The sequence below is a fragment of the Alligator sinensis genome, unplaced genomic scaffold, assembly GCF_000455745.1.
Source record: "Alligator sinensis unplaced genomic scaffold, ASM45574v1 scaffold1865_1, whole genome shotgun sequence".
Classification (NCBI taxonomy): Eukaryota; Metazoa; Chordata; order Crocodylia; family Alligatoridae; genus Alligator; species Alligator sinensis.
Genome location: NW_005843418.1, coordinates 118,760 through 145,654, shown reverse-complemented (window position 1 = coordinate 145,654; position 26,895 = coordinate 118,760). Strand labels below are relative to the sequence as shown.

The window sequence follows — 26,895 nt, the reverse complement described above, 5'->3', positions numbered from 1 at the left end:
AGAGTAAGAATAATTGTTGAACATGAATGTTCAAAAGAGCCGGGGCTGTGCAGCACCTGCAAAAGCAACCATGGTATATGCAGCCCTGGTAACTCCTAGGACAGTGGCGGACCGATGGGGGGGCAGGAGGGGGCCATGGCCCCTGGGCGCCGGCTTTGACGGGGGGCACCAGCTGGGCCCTTCAGAGTTCGTATCGCAAGACATGACTTCAAGTATTGCTACGAGAAAGATGGGAGGGTGTGCAAATGCAAGCATTGGCCCCTGAGTGCTGGAGACCCAATGGTACATCACTGTCCTAGGATCTGTTACAGCAAAAAAGGGAGCAAGAAGACCGGCACAACCTAGCCTGTTGGCTCCGACATGCAGCTTTAGCATCCTACCCTCTCACCTTGAGGCAGGGAATTCCTAATTCTTGCTAGGAAAGGGGAGAGATGGGATGTGCAACATTGCACCCTCACCCCAACACTGCCTCCTTCCACCCAGAGCATAGCCCCGGATTCCCTTGTGTGCCTCTGGGATGGCAGCCTCCTCTTGCTGCCAGCTACTGTCGTGTATCTTGCTGGCTGAAGCAGAAGTCTCTTGCAGTGCAGAGGCCTCAGGGCTCAAATCCCGTTGATGAGGCCATTGTTACATTGGTGTACAACATCCCTTCTTCCTTCTTTCCCTTTAAAAATAAAATAAATGGAGACAGACAATAGCATCCATGTGAAAAGAAAAGAAGTTAAATTGCCGAGCCAAGCCCTGAACAGGTAGAAAATGTCAGATTCAGAGTTTCCCACATAGCCTTCACATGGTGCTCTTGTACACATGCCTTATGGTAGCGTCATTTAATTATGTGCCCACATGCTTCTCCTCCCCCACCCCGCGATGTATGCTGCATCCCTTACGCCACTTAGAAACACCGGGAAGCAGCATTCAGGGTGCACAAGCCAGAGTAGATCTAGCATCACCTAGTATTTAAACGTTAAACTTGCCAACTAATTTTCTTTAATAATGATTTTGTATAGTACTTATTATAATTGTTATTCTGGTTATTATATTACCAGATACCATATGTATAGGTGCACATTTAAACGCACAGATGGGATATGCAGGGTCATGCATGTGTGTAACTATTGATTCCGATTTGCACTTGCAGTTCCTGTTGGGAGTGCAGCTTTCATGTCTAGAAGCTGAGTCTGAAAAGATAATCAAATGTATTCTTATATACTCATTCCCATTAGGTAATTATACTTTTGCAGACATGTATGCAGAGCTGAGCACATCATTAGCACTCAGCAAATAAACACATCTATGTTCCTATGCATTTGCACATATATAACTGCTTTATTTCCTTCTGAATAATAACAAGGCCTCCCCCTCCCTTTTCCTCCCTGGAGTTGCAGACTCCATTTCTGACAATGCATAATCGCTTTGCTTGTTTGAGTGCCTGTCATTAAGCAGCGTTCTGATTATTCTGGCAGCCTTGCTACTCAAGTCCCTGTGGACAGAGTCAGACATGAAGAGAATTGCATTTCGCCAAGGACGGGGCTAAAGGTCACTACATACAGTGGACAGCTGTGTCTAGTCAAATCGAAGTACTGTTGCTCCAAGTGTTACCAACGGAATAGCTGATAGCTCTGTTGTCAGTTCGTTTACACTTGCATCTTGTTACAAATTAAACTGAAATTGTGGTTCGTGGGAGGAGCGGAAAGTTGTTTTTTTGCCAAGTGGCAATTGCTTATATCACCAGTTTCCAAGTGCAACCCCTGCAGCACGCTGCTAGGGTTGTTACCAGATCTAAAGACGGAGGGTCCTGATTTTCTGCCATCCCCTTTCTCCCGCTGCCACCTGCTCTCCTCTCATAATCAGAAGTTCAAGTGGAAATGTAGCTGGTGGCCACCCTGCCTTCTCAGTTCTGATCCCAGTTGAATACTCAATTACTGTTATAAGGAAAAGAAAAAGAGCTTCCTGGGTTTTGCCCCATTTCCCCTCCAAGTAACTTCCCAGCAAGAGATATTGATTGAGATGGGAAGAAAATACTCCACTCCCTGAATGTGATCCCAGGTTTAACTATTCTGCAGGCAGAAGACTGGTGAAAGCGGGCATGCTCAGCGGTACGTGCCTTGCTCCAGGAGCACAGACTATTGAATCTTGGTTTTCCAAATAGCAGGCCTGGTTTTTCTTTCAAGGAAATAAAACTGTACAAATGGCCAAATCCTTCTGGAATTCAGGACCCTCTTGTAGATAAAGCTGCAACATTCAGATTCAGAATAAACTGGTCCAAAGATATCAATGCTAATTAGTTTGTGTTATGAATGGATTAAGTGAGGCACCAGCTGTAATGGGGCATTTTGATTTGAGCTGTGGCTCAATAATTAGATGCATATGAGAAGCATCTACTCATCAAGCAGCAAGCAACAGACTCCTTATGAGGCCACATCTAGCTTCTGGACTCTTGGGTGATGCTGGTGTATGGCAATTATCAGAAACAGAGTTCAGCCTGAGCCAAAATTCTCCCAACCATGCAACATGATTGACTTCAAAATGTAGCTTGCAACATAGTTTAGGTTACTAATTAGAATGACAGAGCAAGATTCTCTTATTTCCAGGATGGAGAATGATGTCATATGGTGCCTCGCCTCTAACCATACCAACCTTTTCCTGATATCCCTAATTGGAATTGGATTTTGGGGGTGTTTATATCCAGAATACAGATTTGGATTAATCTCTAATCAAAACATCATAAAATGATCAAATATGCCCATGTTCATGAGGCGAAGAATAGAAAAGGGAAAGTAGAATGGAAGCCCTTGGGATTTGGAAAGCTCTGGGGATCTCTGTGGTATGAATTCCTGATACTTCCTCTCAAATCACTATTTCCATTAACAATAGCATCTTCAAGAGATTACTTTTGGTTTTCTTTAAAATAAGAAAATAGAGCAAAGGAAGAGAAAGTATCAGAGTTTCAGACACACACCTCAGCTCCATAAATAAAGGGCATGTGCATGTAATGGCTGACTGCATCTCTGATTGAGGTACCGATGTTTTAAAACCCTGCTGATGGAGCATCTGCTTATTTCATTACTCCTACCATGTCTTTGCAGGTAAGCCATGCATTATACTGTACAATCTCTAGCAAGGCATGACTGGAGGGGGGTAATGTGTAAAAATTCTGGATGGTCGTGTTTTCCAGGAGTGGGGGAGGAAAAAAAAATGATGATCCATCCAGTTAATAGTCAAAATTTGAGATGGGGAGGGATGGGGGGGGAAGATATTCATTGTAGTGCATTGGTTTCCCTAGGTGGAAAAATGACCTTCTCTAATTACTGTTGAGCTGACCCTGTGCACAGCAAAGCAAAACAACAAGGACTCGGTTTCAGTAAACTCCCACACCAAAAGCGCATGCCGGGTCTCAGTTTTAGTCAAATGAAAATGAAAGTGTCAGGCCTTATCAGAAAATAGATTCGGTGCTGAGCTGTGAGTGCTATTATGAGCTCAGATGCTTTAAAATTATTCTGAGAGCCAGAGGTACAGATTTAACTCGGGTAGAGACAAGATGCCCTGTGGTTGTCATGCATCATCTTCAGGGGCGGTGTTGAAGGGAATCCTACTGTCACTGAAAACACAGACAAAACTTCCCTGTAGCTAGCATTTTGCCAAAGGACTGTAAAATGTACAGTGCAGCTCGGGGTGGGGGGAAGAGTAGCAGAACTGTTGCTACGTTGCAGCCAGTTTCATAGATGTTAGGGGCGGGAAGGGACCTCATGAGATGATCAGGTCCAGCCTCCCTACCCTTGGGCAGGAAAGACTGCTGGCATCAGATGACCCGAGCAAGGTGTGCATCAAGTGGTTTTTTTTTAAGATCTCCAGGGTAGGTGCTTGTACCACCTCTGGAGCAAGTCTGTTCCAGACCTTAGACACTTGAGTCATGAAGAAGTTTCTCTTTATGTCCAATCTGAAGCAATCTTCAAGCCATTTGCGTCCATTATTTCTTGTCTTCCCCTGGGGGGCTTTAGTTGAGTGTTTAGGATGGAGACTGCCTTTGCCCTTCCACTGTATCACATCACCATCCCGGATTAGAGCTGCTTCCCCATGTCACTAGGAGATGATAGATCTGGGTCATAAATCTGTGAATGTTACATGATGTTCACTCTCTTCAGCACAAAATATCAGTCAGTTTCTTGCCACGGGCTATGCCCACAGGAAATAACTCCCCAGAGAGGTTTGATTGATCACGCTTAGTTTCCTTTTCTTTGGAATTCCTTTTCTTTATCTGGCCGTGCTTTTGTGGATGAGTTTCCTACCATAAATTCAGCTTGTTATGTACATTGGACATGTGCCTAGAACAATAGTCATGATGGAAAAAGATTGTCCATTTCCTTGTTACAGTAGAAATGACTCTGAAAATGTAGAGGCATGTATAAGGCCCTAAACTGTTTTGAGAGTTTGGTAATAAAATATAGACAACCTGTATCGTTGACCAATGCTCCTACTGGGACTTAAAACTGGAGGTCCTTGGTTAGAGGATCTTGCCCCTCTGCTCAGTGAGACCAATCACCATATTAATTTGGAAGGAATTTTATATTAATTTGTGATTATATTGAAATGGACTGGTGGGGAGGGGGTTGCCTTTCTCTGTAATAGAGGGCATGGCCCAGGCATTACCTGGGATCTTTCGAGTGTATATTAGCAGCCTTTTACAGCAGCAGGACATTGGTTGTCATGGTCCCCTTGCTTAATTTGTGGCAGGCTAGGGTGTTATGTCTTGTTTTGTGTCAGGGTTGACAGTAGTTTTATTAAGTAACAACTTAATAACATGGATGTGTTATGGGATGGTTTGGATGGTCTTGCCTCAGGCAGGAGGTTGGTGTAGATGGCCTATGAAGCCTTCCAGCCCTACTTCCCTATGATTTCTATGACTATAGACCCAGGTCAAGAGTCCACAAAAGTGGACTGATGTGAAATAGATTTGTTGGCCTTTGTCCTATTAATAGCATGTGACAGTCACATCACAGAAGAAGTCATCATAATCGCAGCTTGGCCTTCTGCTGCAATGGTGATGAGTGCAGTATCAAGGCCTGAATTGATCAGTGACTGAGGCCCGTGGAGTGCAAAACTAAAGTGGGATTATTTTACAAATTGGCAGCTGTAGTTGACCAAATATCACAACACCTTTTCACAGGCATTCATTGGGGCTTTTTTTCCTTAATTAATTTGGTTGGGCTTTGTATACACCCTCTTCATGTTTGCTGTCTGCAATGTATTCTAACAATCAAGTTGGCTAACAGCAGTATTTGTGGGGGCAAGTCGTTTTAAGGGAAAATCAGAGAATGTTCCTCTGAATACCACATTTGAAAGAGGTACAGATAGTCACTTTCTCAGCAGAGACTTTCCCAGGAATTGGTTTAACCATGGTTGTTCCCATGTTATTTTTCTCCTAGAGCAGCCATTTTTGCTCTGGGAGAAACATCCTAAACAACTGTACATCATTTCTTCTGGGAGTGCAGTAACTCTCCTAGGAGAAACTGAATGCCTCTCCTTGGCCGAAGTATTCTCGCTAAGAAGCTTCCCTCTAAGATTTCTATGTTAACCTGTTCAAAGAAGCCAGGCACCCTATCTGACACGGGAGATCCTGGGACTGTGACCTGTTCATGAAATAGTTAAAGATTAAAGTCAATTTGCAGAAACGAATTTCAAATAAACACTTCCAAGAAACACTAAATGATACATACATTTTGTGAATTGTCTCGTTCTTGTCCCATCTCTACTTGCACTGATTCTGAGAATGAAGTTGACAAAAACAAAATTCAAAAGTGAAAAAGTTATTTTCTAGGATCTCATCTTCAGTTTTCTTTGCTGAGCACAAATCTTTTTTCTTTCCTTACTTGAGTTGCTTAAAATAGCTACATAACCTTTGTTTTGTTGACTTAGCCAAATAAGAGACTTGTTCTTGATCCTTGCTTGAAAGAACAATTTCTAAGGCCTTTTCTTTTTGTGACACTAGAAAATGAGTCTGTGCTGTGGTTCAGCCTTTTCAACTGCAGTAATAAATGGGAAAAAATAGGCAATAGGAATAAACAGACAATCTGATTCATTGGTAAACTGAAACATGGGTATAAAAAGTTATTTTCTTAGAGAAGAATCCATTTGGGAAGTGGAATTCATGCTGGGCACATGGAGCAGTGATAGCCAACTGCCCAGCCAAAATGTAGAGACATGTCAGGCAAAATATCGAGACAGTTTCTGGCTCTACTTCTCAATCAGTGACAGGATCCACTGGGCTGGTCAGCAAGGGTTTGTCTGATCAAGTGTTAGCTTCGCCTAGTAGTTCACATTATCAGTTAGGGACACCTGGTCTTTTTTAAACGTGTTATATTGCTGGGTACCTCTACAATGTGACATTATAGATTATACAGACAAGTAACAATTTAAGTTATTACTACTATTCGGTAAGCATTTCAACAACCTAACAGATATTGTATAATCCTCCCTCCCTCCTTTCCTTCCTTCCTTCCTTTGCCTTTCTGCTTTTCCATTCCTTCCTTTCCATTGTGTGTCCTCTAGTCTAGGAGATTTCCATATGTACCAGTTTCAGAAACACCACCGTAGCCCAGCGGTAGTCCAGAATTTAAACAAGTACGGGTCAATCTTTTTAGTAGATGTGCCATCATTTAGCCCTGTGGCCTCGCTGAGTGCTACTCTGATCCCTTTTCTCTGTCTAATCTGCCGTTCTGCTTTCTGCTCCCTGCCCTGTGCTCCCCTGCCTGATCTGCTGCTCTGCTTTCTGCTTCCTCCCCTGTGAGCCACCGTGCTGCCTGCACTGTCCCCAATCTGTTGTGTTGGAAATCTGCATAGCCTCTCTAAGGCTGGTTTAAATCCCCTGTGTCACCGTGCTTTACCAAACAGGTGTCAATGGGTGGTTTGTTTGTTTTTTTGGTTTAAGTTGCATTAGGCAAAGGCAATGGACTAGGTAATCTTTTACCATGACCCTTTTCTGAAGACATGACCAGAATCTGGTGAAATTCACCCTGTGCAAGGCCTATACACCTCCTTTAGTATGAGATAAAAGATAGGGAAGGACCTAGCTCTTTAACTATTATTCATCTTGGAGGGTGGCTGGCTGATTTCTGCTGTTATTCTGAATCGGGGTTTACATTGCACATGCACCTTTAGCTTCTCCACCTGGGGGGAAATTCAACCTCTTTACTTTCAGGCTGACAGGGTATTCTGGTCGTCCTAAAGACGTGATAAACTCCGGCTGATCGATATGTCAACCAGACTGAATTTTCATGACGTGCAAGGTTCACCTGACAAATAGCAAACATGCCTGAAGCCAGACAGACCAGCAGTTAACCCACAAAACTGGGCTTCAGGAGACCTAGGATCTCATCACAATTCTTCCCGGGCCTTCCAGCGTGCCCTCTTCCAACCCCTTTACTTTTCTGTCCCTCATTTTCTTCCCGTGCACCAAGACAGGAGTATGTTTCTCACGAGGGCTTAATTTCTTCCTATTTGCAACATGCTTCAAGACCCCAGGCTTGGAAGGCTCTGTCAAGAGGGCAATGTGTTACAAATTGCTGTTTTCTTCTACTTGAGCAAAAGTCAGGATGACTAAAGGGAAAGGGGGAGCGTGCCGTGTCCCAGTTGGGGTGAACAGCAAATCTGCTGCCTTTAAGTTAACTACTTAATTCTCTGTTGAAAAGCCTCTACTCCCTTCCCTGTTTTTACTTGATTCAGACAGGTGAAATGACCATACGTGAATCTCAGCATCCCGTCTCCTATGTTTAAAAAAAAAAAAAAAAGCATTGGCTGCATTAGGCTGTGATTTACACTTATCTCACACTGTTGATTCTCCATTGACTTAAACTGACATCTGATTTACACCACTGACGTAAGCGGTGTTACCTCTAATTTACTCCAGAGTGAGAAGAGAAGCAGTCTAATTGCCTTTATCACTGAATAACACTCTACATTATTACAACTGAGCATTTTAAAAGCCTGTCTTACTTTCCCAACGTGCATGCTGTATAAATTTACTCCATTCAGCTGTGCCAGTGTGAAACAGACTGATTTCATTACCCCCCCCCATTTTTGATTCTCCTAAATTTGTTATAGTGATTTTATGCTTCAGTTCCCAGTCCTGCCCCCACATATTTCAAGAAATATCAGGAAATCACTGCTCTTCATATTAAAGTGTGTATATTCTCCACATTTTATTTCTATGTGATTTAACGCAATCTGAAGTTTGAAGTCCTCACTAACTGATAAATGTCCCTTGAAGTGCATCCTGTTGAAAGAAAATCAGCTTTCTTCACAGTACCCCTTGTTTGCTTTTACCAGGGGAAAAATCACTTGAAAGTCTTAAAGCTAAGGGAAGAGATGTTGGGAACTTGTCTTTGGACCTCTAAAGGGCAAGATCCTTGGCTCATCGTCTAAGCTGGCATAGCTCCATTCAAGTCAATGTAGCTGCATTGATTTAGATCATCCGAGGCTCCATCCCGAACGGTCCACGAGAGGGAGAGAAGTCCACGCCGGACAGATGATTAGGGCTGGGTAGAAGCTCCTAATGTGTAACTTAGTTATGTGCCTGGGCTTCGTATGGTGGGAAACTGTGCATTTGACATCTGCAGCACACATACCAAATGCTTTGGCAGTTAGCATTAATGCCTTTTGAATTGGAAGGTTGTTTACTTTCAGCTTGAATGTGGATTTGCTTTCAGCCTCAATGGGGACTCTAACATAAGAAGTAATAGGAGCAGCCATCTGTCCAAAGGGGTAGGAGAATTCCTATTTGTGAAAACTGTTAACGGAGATCAGGAAGGAGTTCACCCCCATCTGCAAACTCATGCAAATGACTGGTTTCTCCTATGATTTCATGCACTAGGCCTGATCCGTCTGGTGCTACGAGCTAGGGATGGATTTGGATGATCCGACCTACGAAAGGAATGGGGCTCACGTCCTTTTTCAATGGCTGCTTCTATACATGAGCACTTCCTCTACTGCTCTGATTTATAGGCCGTTTTGGCATATAAGCCGTGCACCTGTGAACTGTTGTGTGAAGCTGTAGTCGGACTGTTATCTCGAGGGAATGACAAAACAGCCATAACAGAATGGGAATCCCAGTCCTCCTTCAACTTTCCTGACGGTATCACTCTGCTATGGACTGGGAGCAGTGTGATAAGTGGATAGTTTGGACCCAGATTTCAAGAGCTCTCAGCCAAGTTTCTGGAGTTTGGCACCCAAAAAGCTACCCAGAAACCTTCAGTCCCATTTAGGTAGGGAAGAGCCAAGTTTTCAATAGTGCAGCTGTTATCACGAGCCTCTTGGCCCTATTTTCAAGAGAGTTCATGACCTAAGACGGATACTCTGACTCATACTAATAGTCTGGATTTACACCAATGTAAGTGAAAGGAGAATCAGGCTACTTAAGTGATTTACACCCCAACCTTGCAAACACGTACTCATCTGTTTGGCGTTAAGTACTCCAGGGCTACAATCTGTAGTTGCAGGATGACTACTGTAGGTAAATTGGAGCCTGGGCCTAAATTTTCATAAGATTGTGGCTTCGTTTCATAAAGGGCAAGCCAGATTCTTGTTGCAACTTCATCTGACCTGTTTCCCAAACCTCCAGGCTGAGCTCAATCGCATTTACAGGGTTGAATAATAAATAATTAAGAAAAAAGACATTGCAGTCTGAGGAGCAAAAGATCCTTTCTGTTCAGTCTGCGGAGTGAAAGGCTTTTGAACTCAATCACTCTTGCTCCACTGCAGGTTATATAATGTCTGGTAGGGATAGTCATTCAAGTCCCTCATTTCATAAAAGCCTCAGGGTATCATAACTACAAACATCCTGAAAGGCACCCAGGCCTGTTTCTGATCTGACTTACACTGCTGGAAGCGAGGAGTCGCTTCGCTGTTTGTCTTTTGAGATTCATTGGTGTCAAAATAGTATATGATGGGAATCAGTCTCCCAGAGTCCAGTACTGTGATGGTCCAGGGAGGCTTACAGATGAGGATTGCACATAACGTCCATCACAAGGGAACAACCCCGGGCTATTCTACCTCAATAGACATCAGGTTAAATATATAAATAAAAGACGTTCCTACACTTCGGCTGAAGGATCTTCTGTTTCTTTCCTTTTTTCCCATTTCTCTTTCTGAACCAGAACTGTGACGACTGCTGGTTTGATCCACTTCAAAATGGACATTTTCTCTTCAAAGAACTTTTTATTTCTTAACTATTTAGGTTCAATGGGCTAGTAAGTGACCCAGAATAAAGGTCTCATTTGAAAAATGGGCCCTACGGTCTTATATGTCATCTGTGCCAATAAGAGCCAGCTTATAGAGATGTGGTGGAGTTAAGGAAGCATGCGTCGAGGCTTTGTATTCTCTGATACGCAGGCCTTCTCATTTCAACACGTGCATACATTTATTAGAACTGGGGGATCAGTTGAGATTAAATAAATGTAGGCCCAATCTTTTTCAGGCCAAGGACCCTGCAATTTTAGTTTTCACTGGGGACCACAAGTAGGAGAGCCAAAGCACTTCAAGAAAAGCTGTTTTCATGGTATTTTTTTGGCACTAGCAAGAAGCAAAGATACTGGAAACCATGCACGGAAACCTGTTCTAAGGATATTTCCATCCTGTTTGTGAGGACTGAGAGCTTTAGATAAGCGTCTTTATGCAGGGATTCCTATCCCAACAAATCGCTGAACCTTCGGTAGTTTCCACATCACCAGTAATAAGTAAGTAACTTCCACAAGTAATAACTTCCTTGCCTGCAGGTCTCCCTGGGTTTTGTTCACATACACAAATACATTGCAGTCTCCTCAAATGTGTCACTCCTCTCCTACTTCTCTGAGATCTTTTAATTACTGCTTGTGCATGACTATCACATTGGCATAAAAAGTGAGGATGAAAACCTCTGACTTAAAAAAAAAAAAACAAAAAAACTATCTTGTGTAGCTGCTACCTGCAGTTCGTCCTCTTCTGAACTGGATCTAAACAGCATGGGTTGCAATCTTTTTACTCCCTGTTCCCCCTCACCTTTTTTTCTCCTTATTGCATGGGACTCCTCAACCCCTTTCTCATATAGAAAGAATAAACTGCCCCCACACATCTACACCAGCAAAAAGCCCCCTAAAATCAGCACCCTACTAGCAAGAATTTAGCCCCACTGCTGGGACCTGAACTTTCAACAGTGAAGTATTGAGGTGGGTCATTGCACTAAAGCAACCCGATTAATACCAAAACAGCCCGTTTCACTCTGGTAATGGCTTCAAATCTGTAACACAGCAGAAGTGCAGGGCAAATAAACCGCTTCCAAAATGGCCAAAATCGGTTTTAGATAAACCTGGATGGATATAGTATCAGATTTAACTGATTTAGCTGAAATTGGTTTCTTGAACTTCTGTCCAAAATCCCCTCCAGATTCAGTTTAACTCCCAGTCCCCCAGCATCCCAGGATTCTTTGTACCTCCCCATCAAACTCCCTCCCTCCCTTGCAGGGTGGGTGGACTAGCCTTGGCCCAACCTGTCTGCTCCAGCTGTGTAGGGAGGCATGCTCTAGTGCTCCCTGTGTCTGGCCTGGACTGCTGCAGGCACGTGGCTGCATTTCTGCAATCAAAAGTGAATGTCTGTTAACTTGCTTATTAGTTCAATCTATGCAGTTTAGACTAACCCCTGTGAAGAGTGAATTGATTCAGCCTCTGTTTTTTTGACTTTCTGTACTTAGTCCCAAAACTATCCAGTAAACTCTTAGGTGCTGTTTCTTGGACTTCGGTTTGTGCTGAGGAAGGCACCAGATTTCTCTCAGACAAACGTGGCAGCAAGGTGATGGGATGCAGTGTGCACAGACGATAATTCTGGGCATGGAAACTGTAAGGGACTGCTTCAAATATCAGTGTTGTTGAAACTAGGGGAGTGAGCATGTAGACTTACCCTTTCTTAAATATACAGCATTTTAAGATCTGTGGAAGGTACTGGCTGTTCCTACCAAGAATTAAAATGCTTGGAAAGAAGATGCTAAAATATTCTTTCCCACTCCAGTTGGCAACTGAGAACTTGTTAGTGTGTAATGCCTTTTATTTATAGTGCCTCTCAACCTTAAGGATCTGAAAGCACCTTCTGTCTTGGAGTCACTTCACTAAAATGCCATTAACTCATCTTTAGGTTGCTGAACTGTGGAAATACTGGGAGGGAATTAGCCTGACTTGCCAGTCCCTTGGTGGATAACACAGGTTGTAAGGATGTTGAATGGCCATGAGGGCCAGGGAGAGCCAGAAAAGGAAGCCATTAGATATATTGGGAAACATCGCTGTTTCCTAATATTGAACCTCTGTTAGCCTCTTCAAGCACAGGTTGGGTTGCTTTTGGATAGCACCCTAAAGGGCTCACAGGATGAAAACCCTATGGCAACTTTTTTGCAAAAAAAAAAAAATTGGGCTAATAAAACATAGAATCTCTACTAGGAGTCCTGATTGCCTTTTACTCTAGACCAATATGGCTACAACCTGGATACCTAAGGCAACTCATTACCTTGTGATGGAGATGATGGAGGATCCCTTTCAGCTTGCCTTGTTGAGCATCATCCACAAGGCCTTGGGTCTGAGGCTTGGTCGGTCTGCACTTGTACATGGAATATATATATATGCCTGCACTGTCTCGGCAAGTCCAAGCTCTGTGGGAAGTCTGCTTATTTTAAGACCAGTCTGGCCTCCAGCTGTCAGGTACAACAGCTGGCACCGAACAAGGGATCAACTCCTATGTGTGGCTTCTGGCAGACAAGATATAGGGTGTCATCCTGGCTTTCAGTTTTTTCCTATTCCATCATACGATCGGGCCAAAGTGAACAGAGAGTCAAGAGCCGGCCTAACTGATGGGTTTATGATTCCAGACTGTAATTCTGCTTCTTCCACAGCCAGGCAGGATTTTGCCAAGATACATATTAGGCAGCTGCTTGGTACACTGGTGTTTTGTCTGTACCACCTCGAGCATGCCGTCTGTCTGTCTGTCTGGCCCCACCTCCCAGCCTTTTGCTCTAGGATCCCTCTAGGCAGCCGGAAGCCCTGACAAGCTGATTGGCTCTGTCACTCTTACACATGCCCTGGGAACCAATTTGGCACTTTGTTAATTTATCGTAGGAGAATCATTGCCATAGGGAGCTGAGTCAACTGGCTTAATAGTGCTCTCAGTCCTTCGGCTTTACACCCGTCTAACTCCATCGACTTCAGTGGAGTTGTTCCTCTTTGCAACCTGTATAAATGAGAGCAGAAACCGGCCCCCCAAGTGCACCCTGATGCACAGATTCTCATGCCCTGTGGTTTCTTGCCGTGCCCTGGCACCCCAGCCCAGCTCGGTGTTGCTTCAGCCTCTTTGGACGGTTGTTTAGTATGCCTCCTCCAAACCGCAGATTGATCTGAAATCCTAGGTGCGTTTTCCTCTCCCTCACCCACATCCTCATCCAGCGTCCATCCCTCAGCACGTCAGCATTATGGTTTGCATATCTGTATCTCCTCCAAGCAGTGGCGAGGGGCATGTTTTGCTCCATTTTATCTCCTTCACTGAAACGTCAGCATTTCAAGCGGTGGCTTAGCGAAAGTCATGTCATTCATCGAGAGGTGGATCTCTTCAGTCCTTTCATGTGGTGAATGCATGTTGCACCTCTCCCTCCCTTCCCCCTCGCATCCTGGGGGTCGGGTCTTCCCTTGGCATATGCACCAGGGCTGTGCTGCCTGCTTTCTGTGCCTCTCTGTCTCTCTCCCTCTGCAAGGGGAAGGCTGTGCATATGTGATGTGCCTATATGTCCTCACCGCACTCCTTTTGGTCCATTAACTGCTACATCATGTTTCAGAAGTTTTGCAGTTTCCATATGTGCGTCCTGGGATGGATGGGTGGCTGGGGGGAGACCCTCTCCTATGGACAAAGTAGGAAGCCGGATAAAAAAAGATTTTTAGAAAAAAAAGAGGGAAATGTAACCGGGGGGGAAGCGAAGGAAGAAGGAACAAAATCAAGCTCAAGCCAGGCTGGAAGTGGAGGCTGGTTGTCACTTCCAGCCCATGAGGCTGAAAAGAAGTTGATTGAATTATTCGGTGCCATTTCAGCGTCATTTGTTGCGGCGGTGGTGGCGATGGCGGTCGTTCTGTTTCTTTTTTCGTCCGGACCTGGAGGCTTGAGAAGAGGTTCAGCTGCCAAACCCAGGTGTCACAGGAAGCTCTTATTTAAAGATGGATCACGGGGTGCCATGAGATACGTCCTGTCTGCACACGTTTGAACACACGCATGCAAGCACCTGGGCATCTCTCAGTTCATGTGCCCGGCGCATTCCCAAGCACATATGTGAGCTGAACTGGATCTGCCAGCGGCTTTGTGAAATGATGCAGGAGTAGCAGTTACCCTGCGTATGGGGGCGATGCCAGGGCATTGGCAAGCGTGGCACGGTTTTTGTTCAGATGAGAGGGGAGGTGGGGGGGGAAGGAAGGTTGCAACGCTTGGCTGGAAAAATTTAGAGGAGTACAAAAGATGGTTGAAAAGATAGAGCGATGAAAAGGGGTGGCGGGAGGGGGAAGGAAGCTATCAACTGGCTGCTGTGGAGGTGCGGATAGATTTATGCTCACTGTGTGGGTTTTGTTGGTGGTGGAGTGGGGAGGGTGGGGTAACGGGGTGGGGGCTGGGGAGGAGGAGCGCGTCGGCAATATTGAAGCATAGTGGGTTATTTTTCTCCTCCCTCCGCTTGGTGCTTGGAGGAGAAGAAAAGACAAAAAGCTGAACCGGTGCCAAGAAGGAGCTGCAGCGACTCGAAAATGGAATTCTGTGCCGCACTAATATTTTGAATCAGGACTGTTCTGGAGAGCAGCGAAACGTGCCAGGAATGAGAATGGCTATGGACGCAGGGCTGCTCATGCTGCCGGGGTTCACCAGCCAGATTAAAGAATTTTCTCCCTTCTCCTGCTTTTCTCTTTTGCCTTTTAAATGTAATTCTCCACCTCCCTCCCTTCCCCTCCCGGAGAAAGGCAGGGATATTTAGAGATTCTGGGGAAGAGGCAAGATCCTTTTCATTAACTTTCGGCTGATTGAAATCCAGGCAAATTTAATTTCTCGCCCCCTCCCTCCCTGCAACTTATATTGAACATGGCCAGAGCTTGTCTCAAATCTTGGGCTTCTTGCAGGTTAAGGTGACTGGGGTTTCTTTTTGTTTTTTTGGCCTTGATTTGCCTGCTGCAGTAATACCCAGGGGTGGCTGGTGCCCATGCCAGGGGAGCTGAGCTCTTCGTTGGTGTTGTGGCTCGTGTGTGTGTTTGTGCGCGTGTGTACGATGACAAATGTGAGCGAAGAAGCAGAAGCTGGTAACAGAGGCTCGGAGGTGGGGAGTCTATGCATGCCCACCTGCCCACAAATCTGCCAGCCTCTCTCTCTCCTTTTCCTATGGAGGACGGGAAGGGCTGATTCACTGGGAGTTTTCTGCTTGTTTCTCTATTGCCACTCCTCCCCTCTCCCCTCCACCCCGTGTTCTCCTCCTCCTCCGGTACCCATAAGGCTACTCTCGTAGCTCTGTATCATGATGCAAGGTTACTTGTAGGACACACAAACCTCTGCAAGGTGCAGCGCTGCCTGCATCAGTGTTCCCCTTCACTTCTCATTTGCTAGGGGACGAGCCAACTTACAAGGCAGCATGTTCCGGTGACGCTGTTCCCGGCTGAGCCTCTGCTTCATGGGGTGGTGGTGTTTCTGCTGCAAAAGCCCTTTCTTTTAAAACCTGCCTGGAAAAAATGACTCCAAGATTTAACTTGCAGTAATGCATGAAGTCGGCCACTTTCCAGGAGCCGATTTCATAGATGTTAGGGTCCGAAGGGGCCTCAGTAGGTCATCGAGTCCAACCCCCTGCCCTGGGCAGGAAAAAGCGCTGGGGTCAGGTTTGGATTTTTATTCAGGTGTTTTGTTTTTTTCTGAATCGGTGTTCCCAGTGTTTCAGTTTACAGAGGGACAAAAAGAGGAGGTTGCCAATTAGTGATTTTGTACCGTATTTTTCGGCTTGCGAATGGCACGGGCAAGCTTGATAGGTCTGAAAGCCGATGCTCTTAAAACAGGCCCGAGCAGAAAGATCCTCTCTGCATCTGGATCGTCCTTAAGTTTGGATCTGGGGCTTTAGAGATGAGGGACAAGGTGATCCTGAATTTTGGCTCTGGATCTCAATGCAGCTTCAAATCTTCCTTTATTAGCTGTCAGCCATGCAGCACATGGACAGAGGGGAAGGAAAGAGGTCATTAGTGAGGATGTGGAGGGGAACCTTGTTACATGGTTGGGACGCCAGACTTTCAAACTGGTTGCGGGACTTGGTTTGCCCTCCTGTAGGTGCTGCACGAAACAAGTTTCTCCTGGTATTTTATTTATTTATTTCAGTGCCACGTGTTCCACTATTCATCCAAGCGTTTTTAGGTTTTGTGGAGATTCGGGCTGGGTTTGTTATTTTTTCTCTCTGGTTTAGGACAGTGTTATTCACTTTGTGCAAAACCTCATGGATTTATTTTTTTTTTTTTCTGCTAAGGCAGTTGGGTATCATTTTGTGGTGCTGTCTGGTTCCCCTCTTCATATTGTGTCTCTGCAAATACGATGTGCATTTGCCCAATAAGGCTGTCTTAGGGCAGAGGGGTGAATGTAAATTCCCATCCAGAGTTAATGCTAATAGGGGCTGGATAAGTGTCCATTAGGGTATGCACCGGTTTCTGGGGGGAAGTACAGCATAAGCCAGTGGTTCTCAGCCTTTTTAGACTCGAGGCATCCCTGGATAGCCTTGAGGCACCCCTCAAAAATACCAATTCTTAGCTTTCACTTGTTTTTTGACTACAGAAAAATAACGGAGTCGCCCTGTTTTGTTTTGCAGAGAACTCGGATCACAACAGGGCAGAGCGTTTTTAACACTGTGGATCCCTATTTGAAATCTCTGGGTTTATCATGTGAATCATATTTGCACACCTACCAGTGCTGATATAGTGTGGCACCCGCCTCCACCTACATGGCACCCTGGTTGAGAATTATTGGCATGGACAATGACTGTTCCCTGACCCTGCCTCCATCTTCTATCAATATCCCAAATAGCTACACAGCTTCCTCAGCATGCATTTGGCTTGAAGAGCCTTTCATAGTCTTGTAGATGAAACATTTTGCCATGGTACTTTGGCACCTCTTGACTTCTGTTTTCTCCCCTCTGTGTCTCCTGCTGGTGAGGAACATAACGTTGTTCTCGAGAAAGCTTGCAAAGTCCCAGAAAAGCATTCAGTATGTCAGGGCTAGAACCAGCCAAGCAGTTTGGATCTGTCCGTGTGCCCCAGTACCCCCCAGAACCAGCTTTTCTTATGCAGCAAAAGCAGAAAATATTATTTTGTGTTTGCTTCCACAATCTGTCAGCTTTCTTTCTGGAGCCGATGGACCATATTGTGGCTCAGAGCCACTGCACTCATTAGCAAGCAGTGTGGAGGCCCCTGTTTTATTCCCAGAAGGCTTCTCTTGGGACTTGTCGGGAGCCTGACTTTGCTGCACATGCTAGTGGAGCTGCTTCCCCTTGCCCCGGGTGCTCTGTCCTCTTTAGTGGAAAGCTGGAGTAGCCTTGCTCTGTCAAATGCCAGGAATTGGGAGGGGGTTCAACCGCTGCATGAGGGCTCAGTGCCTGGGTGGGTTCTCCTCACCCTTTCCTCCATGCACCTGAACAGAGCAAGCCATGCTCTTATGCAAGATGCACATCCTTCCTTTATCTCTCAGACCTGAACTCCAAATTCTTTTACTGGTGCATTAAACTTCCTTGCGTTTCTAACTATAATAGTAATAATAATAATAATAATGATAATAATAAATAACCATACTACTACTACTACTACTAATGATAATAATAATACATTACACTTGTATTGCAAGGTATCCAGGTTGTAGCTGCATTGGCCTAGAGGCAAAAGCAATCAGGACTCGTGGTAGGAGTGATATCTTTTATTGGATCAACTAGATTTTTGCAAAAAAAAATGTCTTTAATTGCAAGCTTTCGGGCATAAACAGCCTTCTTCAGGCGTAGGAGAAAAAGCTTGTCTTGCAAGGCCCTCAAAGCATGTGTGCAAGGGTTGGGCTACATGAGATCCTTTCCAACCTATGATTCTCGATCTACAAACAGTAAAGAAAAAAGGCTTACAATCTTGCTGTGATTCAGGTGAAGTGAGTATTTTGTTGCTTACTGGACAGAAAGGTAAACTGAGGCATGAGGTGGTGAAGTGATTTGCCCAAAGCTTTAATATTTCAAAATACAGGTCTCCCCTCTTTCTTGGTACTTTTAAAATGCTCTCTAGTATGCAAGGGGTGTTACACTTTGGGGTAGTCATTAAAAAGGCATGCATCCCCCTCGAGACAGTGCAAGGTTGCTCCTGTGATCACTGCGTTAGCCAACTGAACCATTTGGGCAACCTGTCCATAAGCAAATTTCCCCAGGAGCCTCGCAATCACGGCTGTTGTGCTGCATCTGGTATATTTGCTTAACTCTGTGCATCCACTGGGCTGAACGGGGGGCGATCAGCATATTTCCCTGAGACACAATAATTAATGAAATTCATTTTGCTTCCCTCATTCCGCTCTTCTTTTTAACACTCAGTAATGAGAAACGCCGCATGTTTGGAGCTGTTGTGACGTGACCTATCTCTGGAAGGGTTAACCCAGAAGAGCCTTGGAGAGTTATCTCTCCCCCCACCATGTTCTTTTATTTTTGGACTGGTAGCCTCACATTTCTGTAATCTAAATGTGCAAATGCTCTGCAGTCACGGTCCAGTAGCTGGGTTAATCTCAGACCCCTGGAGTGGCAGATGGCTGATTTGTTGCTGATTCCAGTTATAGAGAATCGGGCCACCTATTATCTCTGCACAGGCTGCTGCTTAAAAGGATGCCTTGGGCAAAACCAGTGCAAAGCGAGGGAAAGAAAACACTCTTCTGTGATCTGTGTTACCACAGGTGAAAATGTAAAATATTTCACCCTTGCGAAAGAAGAGCTTGAAAGGTGGACAAAGGCGGCGAGGGAGGCAGAGAGCCCTCCTTTTCTGTGTAGATGGGCTGAAGCGAAGGGGAGAGGGTGATGATGCTGAATCGCTGCCACTTATCCTTTTTTTTAAATGGGGCTGCGATGTGGTAATCCTTGGCTGTAGCTCCCGGCTTTAACTCTTAAACAAAACAGCCTGCTTGGCATCACGCAGCATCTTCGTCCTCCTCCCAAGCCCTTCACAAAGGGGTGCAGGAGGAATCGGTGATACAACAGCCTCCCCCTCCACCGTTTGGCACCTATCAACCTTTGTGGTGGCTTAGCAGGCTGAGGGGCTAGCGAGGAAGACCCCGATGACTCTCTTTTTGCTGCAATACGTTTCCAAGGCACGGTGGAGAACAAAACTCACGTGACCAAATGGGCTAAGCAGAAGCTGATGGACACCACCAAAAATGAAGGGCACCCAGGTGTGGACGCACGCGAGGGGGGCAGCCGCTCTGCCAAGCGAAGGGAGGGTATAACAGTTAGCAAGACCTATAACAGTGATGCCGGACCAGTGGGAAATGGCTGAGAAAAGAGCATATGGAATAGGAAAAGGCCGGACCAAGCTCTGTGCTCACATGACTGTTTTTGACTGTTTGTTTAGACAATCAAAATACGTATATTCTCTTTGCTCAGGAAAATGCCAAGGAGCTAGAAGGAGAGTTCGAGAAGAGAAGGTTTAAATTCCCCGTACAGAATCCAGTGACTAAACCCGTCAATAAGGTAAGCTTTGGGGCTTATAACTTTTTCAGGCATAATCTATTCGGACGCATTAGATGTAAAATTCGGCATACAGTGAGATTTCTCCTGTTCAACGTACAGGTTTAAAGGGATCCCAACCGAAGCGGGGGGTCTTTTCAATGCATGCGACTGTGATTTGGGTTTCTTGGGAGCTGTTCATTTTGGGATGGTCTCTTCTATGTATACGGGAGAGCAACCCACTCTGCGGCACTGCGACCCAGTGGGAAGAAAGGGCCTTACATCGGCCGCTTGCCTAACAAGCATGCTTTTATATCCCCACGTGCAATCTGTGTCAGCGCTATTGAGAGACAAGAGTGAAATCTCCACAACCCTCCTCTACTTGAACCCCTACTTCGTCTGCACCTGTATGGAGCAATCATGTTTTGATGGACATATGGATTTCATTTATTTAAAAAAAAAAAATTGGGTCAAAGTAGTGCCACCTGTGCGCCAGATCACACAAACTTCCTGGTTTCTGATGGGAACAGAATTAGAAATATCAAAATATGGAGGCGACATTGGGCTGACATGTTCGAAAACCTACATAGGACAAAATGAGAGCGGCTGATCTGGGATTATGTCACCTTGGCAAAAGGTGGAATATCTGCCCGTCAGGGTAAGAGGCCTAATCTCATCAGGTTTCCAAATATCAATGTTTGGTTAATGTAAAGGAGATGCTCACTATGTGGTTGTTCAAATCTGGGGTTTGGTTGAACTCTGCAGGAAACGTTTCTGAGATTTAAATGATAGCTAAATTGAACAGATGCACATTTCCCCCAGGTTTCCTCTTTCATCTTTGATTCTGGAGAAGTCCCCATTCAGGGTGACAGATAAACACATGCTTAAATCCCATTGAGACATCCAGCTTGATCCTGTTACTCCTAGTTATATCAACCTTGAAGTCAGTGGCACTATGTAAGCATGTGTATATCCATATTAACCTGAATATGTATTCATGTTAGTGAGTGCTAAGGTGCCCTCCCGGACGAGGGCCTCCTTTTGTTAGGGACGGCAGATCTGTTCCACGCACGCTGATGTTATTTAAAATAATTCACTCACAGGTCCCCTTCAAAAAATTGTACTGCCTTCCAGGAGGGAGGCTCATGCTGGTCCCCTCGCAGTGATAATTATAATCAGACCTATCAGCCTTCACCCTCCACGCTTATCGCTTGCCGTTAGGAGGATTTTTCCTGAAGCCCATTACCAGTATGGCTGCTTTGGGGGAAAGAACCATGGTATTTTTCCCCCCTGAATCTTTGATGGTTCTCAGCTTTGAAAGGGATTGAAAATTGCAAAATAATTTCCAATTGTGGTTAAAAGCACTGCCTGTTTGTCCTGGTGTATGTGCTTGCACCTGGTATACATGCCTTTCATGTAGAAAGGGTGGTGGCAACTTTTAATTAGTTCGCAACACCTGCCTACGGGGGGATATGAAACACAGTCCTTGATTGATTTCAGAAATCTGTAGAGAGTGGGTATAGAGGAGACCCATTAAGCCATTGTTGAATTTGGCCCATGCTTCATTCTTTACTGCCATGTCATCTTCAGTGCTGTATTCTGCCCAGTAAAGATGATAATGGTCCAATATACCATTCCCTATTGAAGGCATATCCTACAGTTCAGTTGGTCTCCCCATTGGGAAATTCAGCCATATTTTTCTTTGCCTGCTTTTATTCCATCTTAAATAATTCCTTCCTACTCTAGGTTTCTATTCCTGTTGCCAACTTTTAGACCGATGCTATGCTGCAGTCCTTCGTCATTGTCTGGAAAAGTTATGTATCTATAGGTTGCCAGTCCATCTTAGGTTAGAGGCATGATCCTGTGCGTTGTCATCGAGTACCCTTCGCTCCCACTGGTTTCAATAGGTGTTGAGGATGATTGGCACTTTGTAGTGTCTGGCCCTCAGTTCGGTTTCCCAAAAGAAATGGAGGGAGGAGGAAGAGGGTGAAATTTGCAGTGTTCCTCACTATTGTTTCTTTGTAGTGTGAAGGGCTATGATTTGCCTTTGTTTTATTTAAATGCATTGAGAACCACAAAGTTATTCATCAGGTGCCACCTCTTGAATGAAGATAAATGCTATATCCCAAAGACATCATCTATTATACAAATAGATTCTTAGGCATATCTTTTCCTTTCCCTTGACTATTCTAAAGTGTAAAAATGCCACTGGCTGAATACATGGCCATCTGCTGAATAGTACTTAACAGAAGCATCTTATGGCCTTTAGATCAGTCGAAATCTCAAGACATCTTGGAAGATGATTGATGGGAAGTAAAGAGGTACAAAAATAGCCTTGTCATCACGAGGTGTTTCTTCTCCATACATATGAACATCCTTCTTTGCTCCAATCAGGCGGCTCATCAGTGAGGACGTGGAGGCAGGGAGATGGATTTGGAGTCAGACAGCCTAGGCTTGCTTGAGCTCACCTGTCTACAGTGGGACAATATGACATGAAGCGATGCATTTTAACATTGCAATATCAGTACCTTTGGGTGCTGCTGCACTATAAATGTTAAAAACCTCTTTTCAGAAAGACCTAGCCAGGGGACTGAATGAAGCCTAGTGTCTCTCCTTTGACGCAATGTCTGTCTCCAAAGGGTCTGTGCATTTTGAATGGGAATCTTAGAATCCCCTAAGCCAGCAATTCTCAATTTTTGTAGACTCAGGGAACGCCTTGGGAAATGCCGGCTCTTAGCTTCACTCATTTTTTAACTAGCGAAAAGCAGCAGAGCATTTTTTCTATAGCCAAGAACTCAGGAAGACCCCAACAGGGCAGGATGTTTTTGACTGTCCCTCCCAGGCAGTCCAGTCCTTACATGGACACTATGGATGCCTATTTGAAATGGGTTTATCTTGTGAATCATGTTTGCTCTCCTGGCATTGCCTAGTTGGCCAAACCTGCCAAAGGCTGTAACTGGCAGCCCTACCCTCGGTGGTGATGATCCAGCCGGCCGCTGTTGGGGCGTCCTGACTGCCTGCTGGAGAGAGCAGCGTCCCCATTTAAGTCCACCTGTAGCAGCAGACTGCAGGTCAGCCAACACGTACACCTGCAGGTCTGCCGTGCTAAACCTCCCTGAATCCTGTGCTTTCAGTTCTCTGACTTCTGACCCCGCTCGGCTCTGACTCTGGACTCCAGTTGTTTGGATTTCCCCCTTGGTCTCTTGCCTCCAGAACCCTGACTTGAGCCTGTGACTTGGACTTTGCTCCTTAAATTACCCCTTGGTTCTGGTACCTTGGGCTCTGGCCCTCCCGTGGTGGCCTACCCAGTAGGCGAGACTGGCTATGTCCTAGTCTTTACACTAACGCTATGAATATCTGTTTGAAATAAGCTTATTTTGTGAATCATGTTTGTACATCTACCCTATCTAATATTGCATGGCACTCTGCAGCACCCTTGAAAGGATTTCAAAGCACCCCAGGCTGCTATGGCACCATGGCTGAAAATCCCTGATTTAGACCGACAGATGACCCACAAGTTGGATTTGCACCTTCCACCTCCCCTAAAGTGACTGAATACCCCATTCCCTGCCCCGTGCTATGTTGCTGATCCTCTCTTCAGCCGTCCTCTCTCTCCCTTTTCCCTCTGCTACAGCAGGCCCTGCTTATTCTCTCCCTGCCTCCCTTCTTCCTTCCTCCACTATAGCAAGGCCTGTTTACCAGAGGTAAGTATTCTTCTCTACCTTTCTCCCTGCTCCCTCGCCACTGCCTCTGACATGGGCAGCCACCTCTCTCCTTCTCCTTTCTTCCCCCCTGCAGGGAGTGATGGCCCATAATGCAGCCAGGTAGCAAGCGCCCAACCCTGCCACTTCAAAGGGTTGAGCTCCACTGGGCTGAACCATGCAATTCTTACCTCAAATGTCTCTGCTTCCTTTTTTTTTTTTTTTGGTTAAAAATAATGCCTGGTAAATCAGTGCATACCTACTTCAGAAAAAAAGTACCAATGCTAAAGAAAGAAATATTTGGCTAGCAAGACACGGAAGGGCTTTTCTCTGCAGTTGAACTCCAGCATAGAATCACAGCAAACAGGACTGAAAAGCACTTTTTGAATGATCTCAGCCACTACTCTCTCTTCAGCGACATAAGATTATTTTTTTAATTTACCAGCGGTCTGCTTTGCAGTGAAATGGAGCAATAGGTCTTGCATCCATTCCCAGGGTGGGGGGGAGTCCACAGCCTCCAAGTCCCTTAGACATCGCTGCTAGTTGCAGTGAGGAGGAGTTTGTCGATCAGAATTTAATATACACTTGGCATCTCTGATGCGACATAGTAGGTCTGGTAGCTCGATCCACTTATTTTTGTGAAGTCTGAGTGTGTAATCAATACAGGTCACCCGTGGCTTTTGAGTGTATGGCTTATGATACCGAAACCCAGCACCAGAACATCGAATATGGAAGGAAGGGAAAATAGGAAATGATCCCTTGTTAAGTCATCCAACCTCTTTGATCAGGTGGCTGCCAAGCTACCCCCACTCCTCTTGTCTTGCCACTAAACCAAAATGCCTTTTAAAATCCAAAAGAAGTGCTGATATTAATTCATCTCACCTATGCCCCTGGCCTCATAGGTCCCTGGATTTGGGGGAAGGTGCATCAGTTCTGGCCATAGATGTGTCTACATAAGAAAATCAAGCATGCTGCACTTCTGCTGCCCCACCTATTTTCCTAGTATACAACAGAGAAGCAAAGGCTGGGTGTCAGCTTTGTTGTTTTTTATCCCCCCCACTTCTGTTATGCACATGCTGCTGCTGTGTTGCAGCTTGCTCGCTGTGCAAGGCCTCTCCCGTTCTCGGGCCACATCTGCAAACAGCTCAGCGGCTGCCAAGCCGATGCCTGTGGAGGTGTTCTCCAGAGCTTCGTCGGCAGAACCGTTCAAAGAAAGGTCTTCCTCTGAAACGCGCCCATCTAAGAATAACAACTTCTAATGATGCCTTTGAAATCTTTACACAGAGGAAGCTTTGCGGCATGTGGTGAAGAAGGTGTAGGTGCATAACACTTCCTCTGCCTCCCTCCGACTCCTTCGTAATGCTCAGATCCCTGTGATGTGCACAGGGTCACCTCGTGGTGGGTGCTGACTAGTCTCTTTAGGGCTTTAACGTTGTCATGCTGTGTGTCCCCACCCCTGCACGGCTTGGTACACATGCATATGGCTCTGTATAGCTCAAAGGAGGGACCCCAGGAAACAGCCACACAACGCTTTGACAAACTGCTCGCTGAGAAGTTCACAGACAACAGGAACACATGTTTCCTCAAAGGTAGCCCACGAGAAGCATGTGATTGCAATCCCAGCTCAGGACACACAGGTGAGATGACTTTCTTGACTGCAGTGAGACATCCCAGACGCTGGAAACGTATGATGTCATGCAGATGACTGTGGCGTGGCATGGGGGGAGGGAAAGAAGAAAAAGAATAGTGGTTTTTTTGTAAAGTGCAGCTGCCCATGCATAATGCTTTTGTAATGCACACAGCTACAGCATCTGGTTTTTTGCTGTTATTCTTAGATTTCAGGCAGCCATCATTTCCAGTTGCTCACGTGAAGTGTGACATTGAAAAAGCTTTGGTGTTGCTAGATTCAGAGCCGTGCTTCTGTGAAACGTCTCCCGTCTCACCGCAAAGTAACAAGCACTAGAAAGAAAGCCAGGAGTATCTAAGAGACTGCAAGCATCCTTAGAAGTATTGGCCCTCATCCTTTTTATGCCTTTGGAAACTTGGGAGGGGAGATGCAGAGGTGACTGACCTATGCTAAAGATATATCCCTTTTGCCCTGCCAGATTCCCTTGTGCTGGAAGGTGAACGAAGGGTTGGTGTTATGATAGCAGCTCTCTATCATATAAAGGTTCCTGGAAAATCCTCTAGCACAGACTTAGCATAACAGCTCCAGGGGTCTCCCATTCCCAGGGTGGATCTGCTAAGTTTCTGGATGCTTTGTATTGCTAGAGGAGACCTGAGGATAGGATCCAGCAGGCTGATACATAAAAATAATTCTAATAAGTGTCACAGTGGATCAAGTTCAATGCTCCATCCATTTCCATATCCTCTCTCTCAGACAGTAACTAATGACACATACTTCAGGGGAAAAGTGTGAAAACCCCTTCAAATAAGATACCTAAATAGGCAAGAAGCCTTTGTGACCCAGTTATGTTCTCTGACAGCACCACAGCTGGAGGATAGGGGCTCTTTGTCATTTCCTCTTAGCCAGTGCAACATCAGATTCTCTCCACGTAACCTATATATGTCATATTAATATATACATGTATATTTTAACCCAGTTAGTTATGTATCCCAATCAGGTCCTGCAACAGGGAGTTTCACAGGTCTGTTATATGCAGAGGTGTATTAAGACATCTTAGTGTCCCAGGCAATGACAGTGCACAGAGCAGCAGTGGTCTTTACTGGCAGCAGTATGGTGGGCCAGTAACTGCAACAGATGCTATTTTTGCTCCAACAAGTAGGTGCCCTGGGGCTGCTGCCTGATGAGTCCCCAATTCCCCCTCCCCCCCAATCTCCTTAGTTCTACTTCTAATTATATGTGGCCTCAATTTTTTTTTTCTCTCCCATACAGCAGATCTATTTTTTTTGTTCTACACGGTTCAATCATAAGATTCAATTTTACATCATTTCATTTTTACTTTTTTGGACTTGCGCTGCCCCTAAGTAACAATATGCACTTTGAGCTAAGAAAATCTGTAATGTGTTACAAAATGTGTAGAACACACGTTTTATGTAAGTGCATCTTGAATTTTACCCTTAGTTATACAGGGGGTTACTTGTAGCGATGTGGGTACAGAGTAGAGCTACAGAAGTGATTTTTTTTTTTTTTTTTTTTTTGGAAGGGTGGGGGAAAAAATCCTTATTGTGAGACTGAAGGCGCTTGAATTCCTTAGCCTTCCAAAAGAAGATGGAAATGTGACTTGATGACTGTGAATAAGTACCCACACAGGGATAAAAAGCAAAGGCATTTGTAGACGACACGGCAACTGTTCCTTCTTAATTTCCAGCGCCTGAAAAATTTTAACCCTGTTTATTGCGTTGCGACGCATTTGTGTTTGCACGACACGTGCTTTCAAGTGAGTTAGGTCTTGTGTGTCATTTCCCCGCAGATTCCAGCAGGGGTAGCTAAATACCAGTCTACCC

General features: G+C 45.2%; 1 protein-coding gene across 2 annotated transcripts in view; it reads left to right on the top strand.

The window, feature by feature from the left end:
* The first annotated feature begins 3,008 nt into the window (after nucleotides 1-3,008).
* SETBP1 (SET binding protein 1) overlaps nucleotides 3,009-26,895 on the top strand; it is a 133,872-nt gene continuing 109,985 nt past the window's right edge. For both annotated transcript variants that reach the window (XM_025195166.1, XM_006038634.3), the window contains exons 1-2: nucleotides 3,009-3,086; nucleotides 19,664-19,750. In XM_025195166.1, the coding sequence (XP_025050951.1) occupies nucleotides 3,075-3,086; nucleotides 19,664-19,750 (99 nt within the window). In that variant the 5' untranslated portion in view covers nucleotides 3,009-3,074. The remainder of the gene's footprint in view (nucleotides 3,087-19,663; nucleotides 19,751-26,895) is intronic.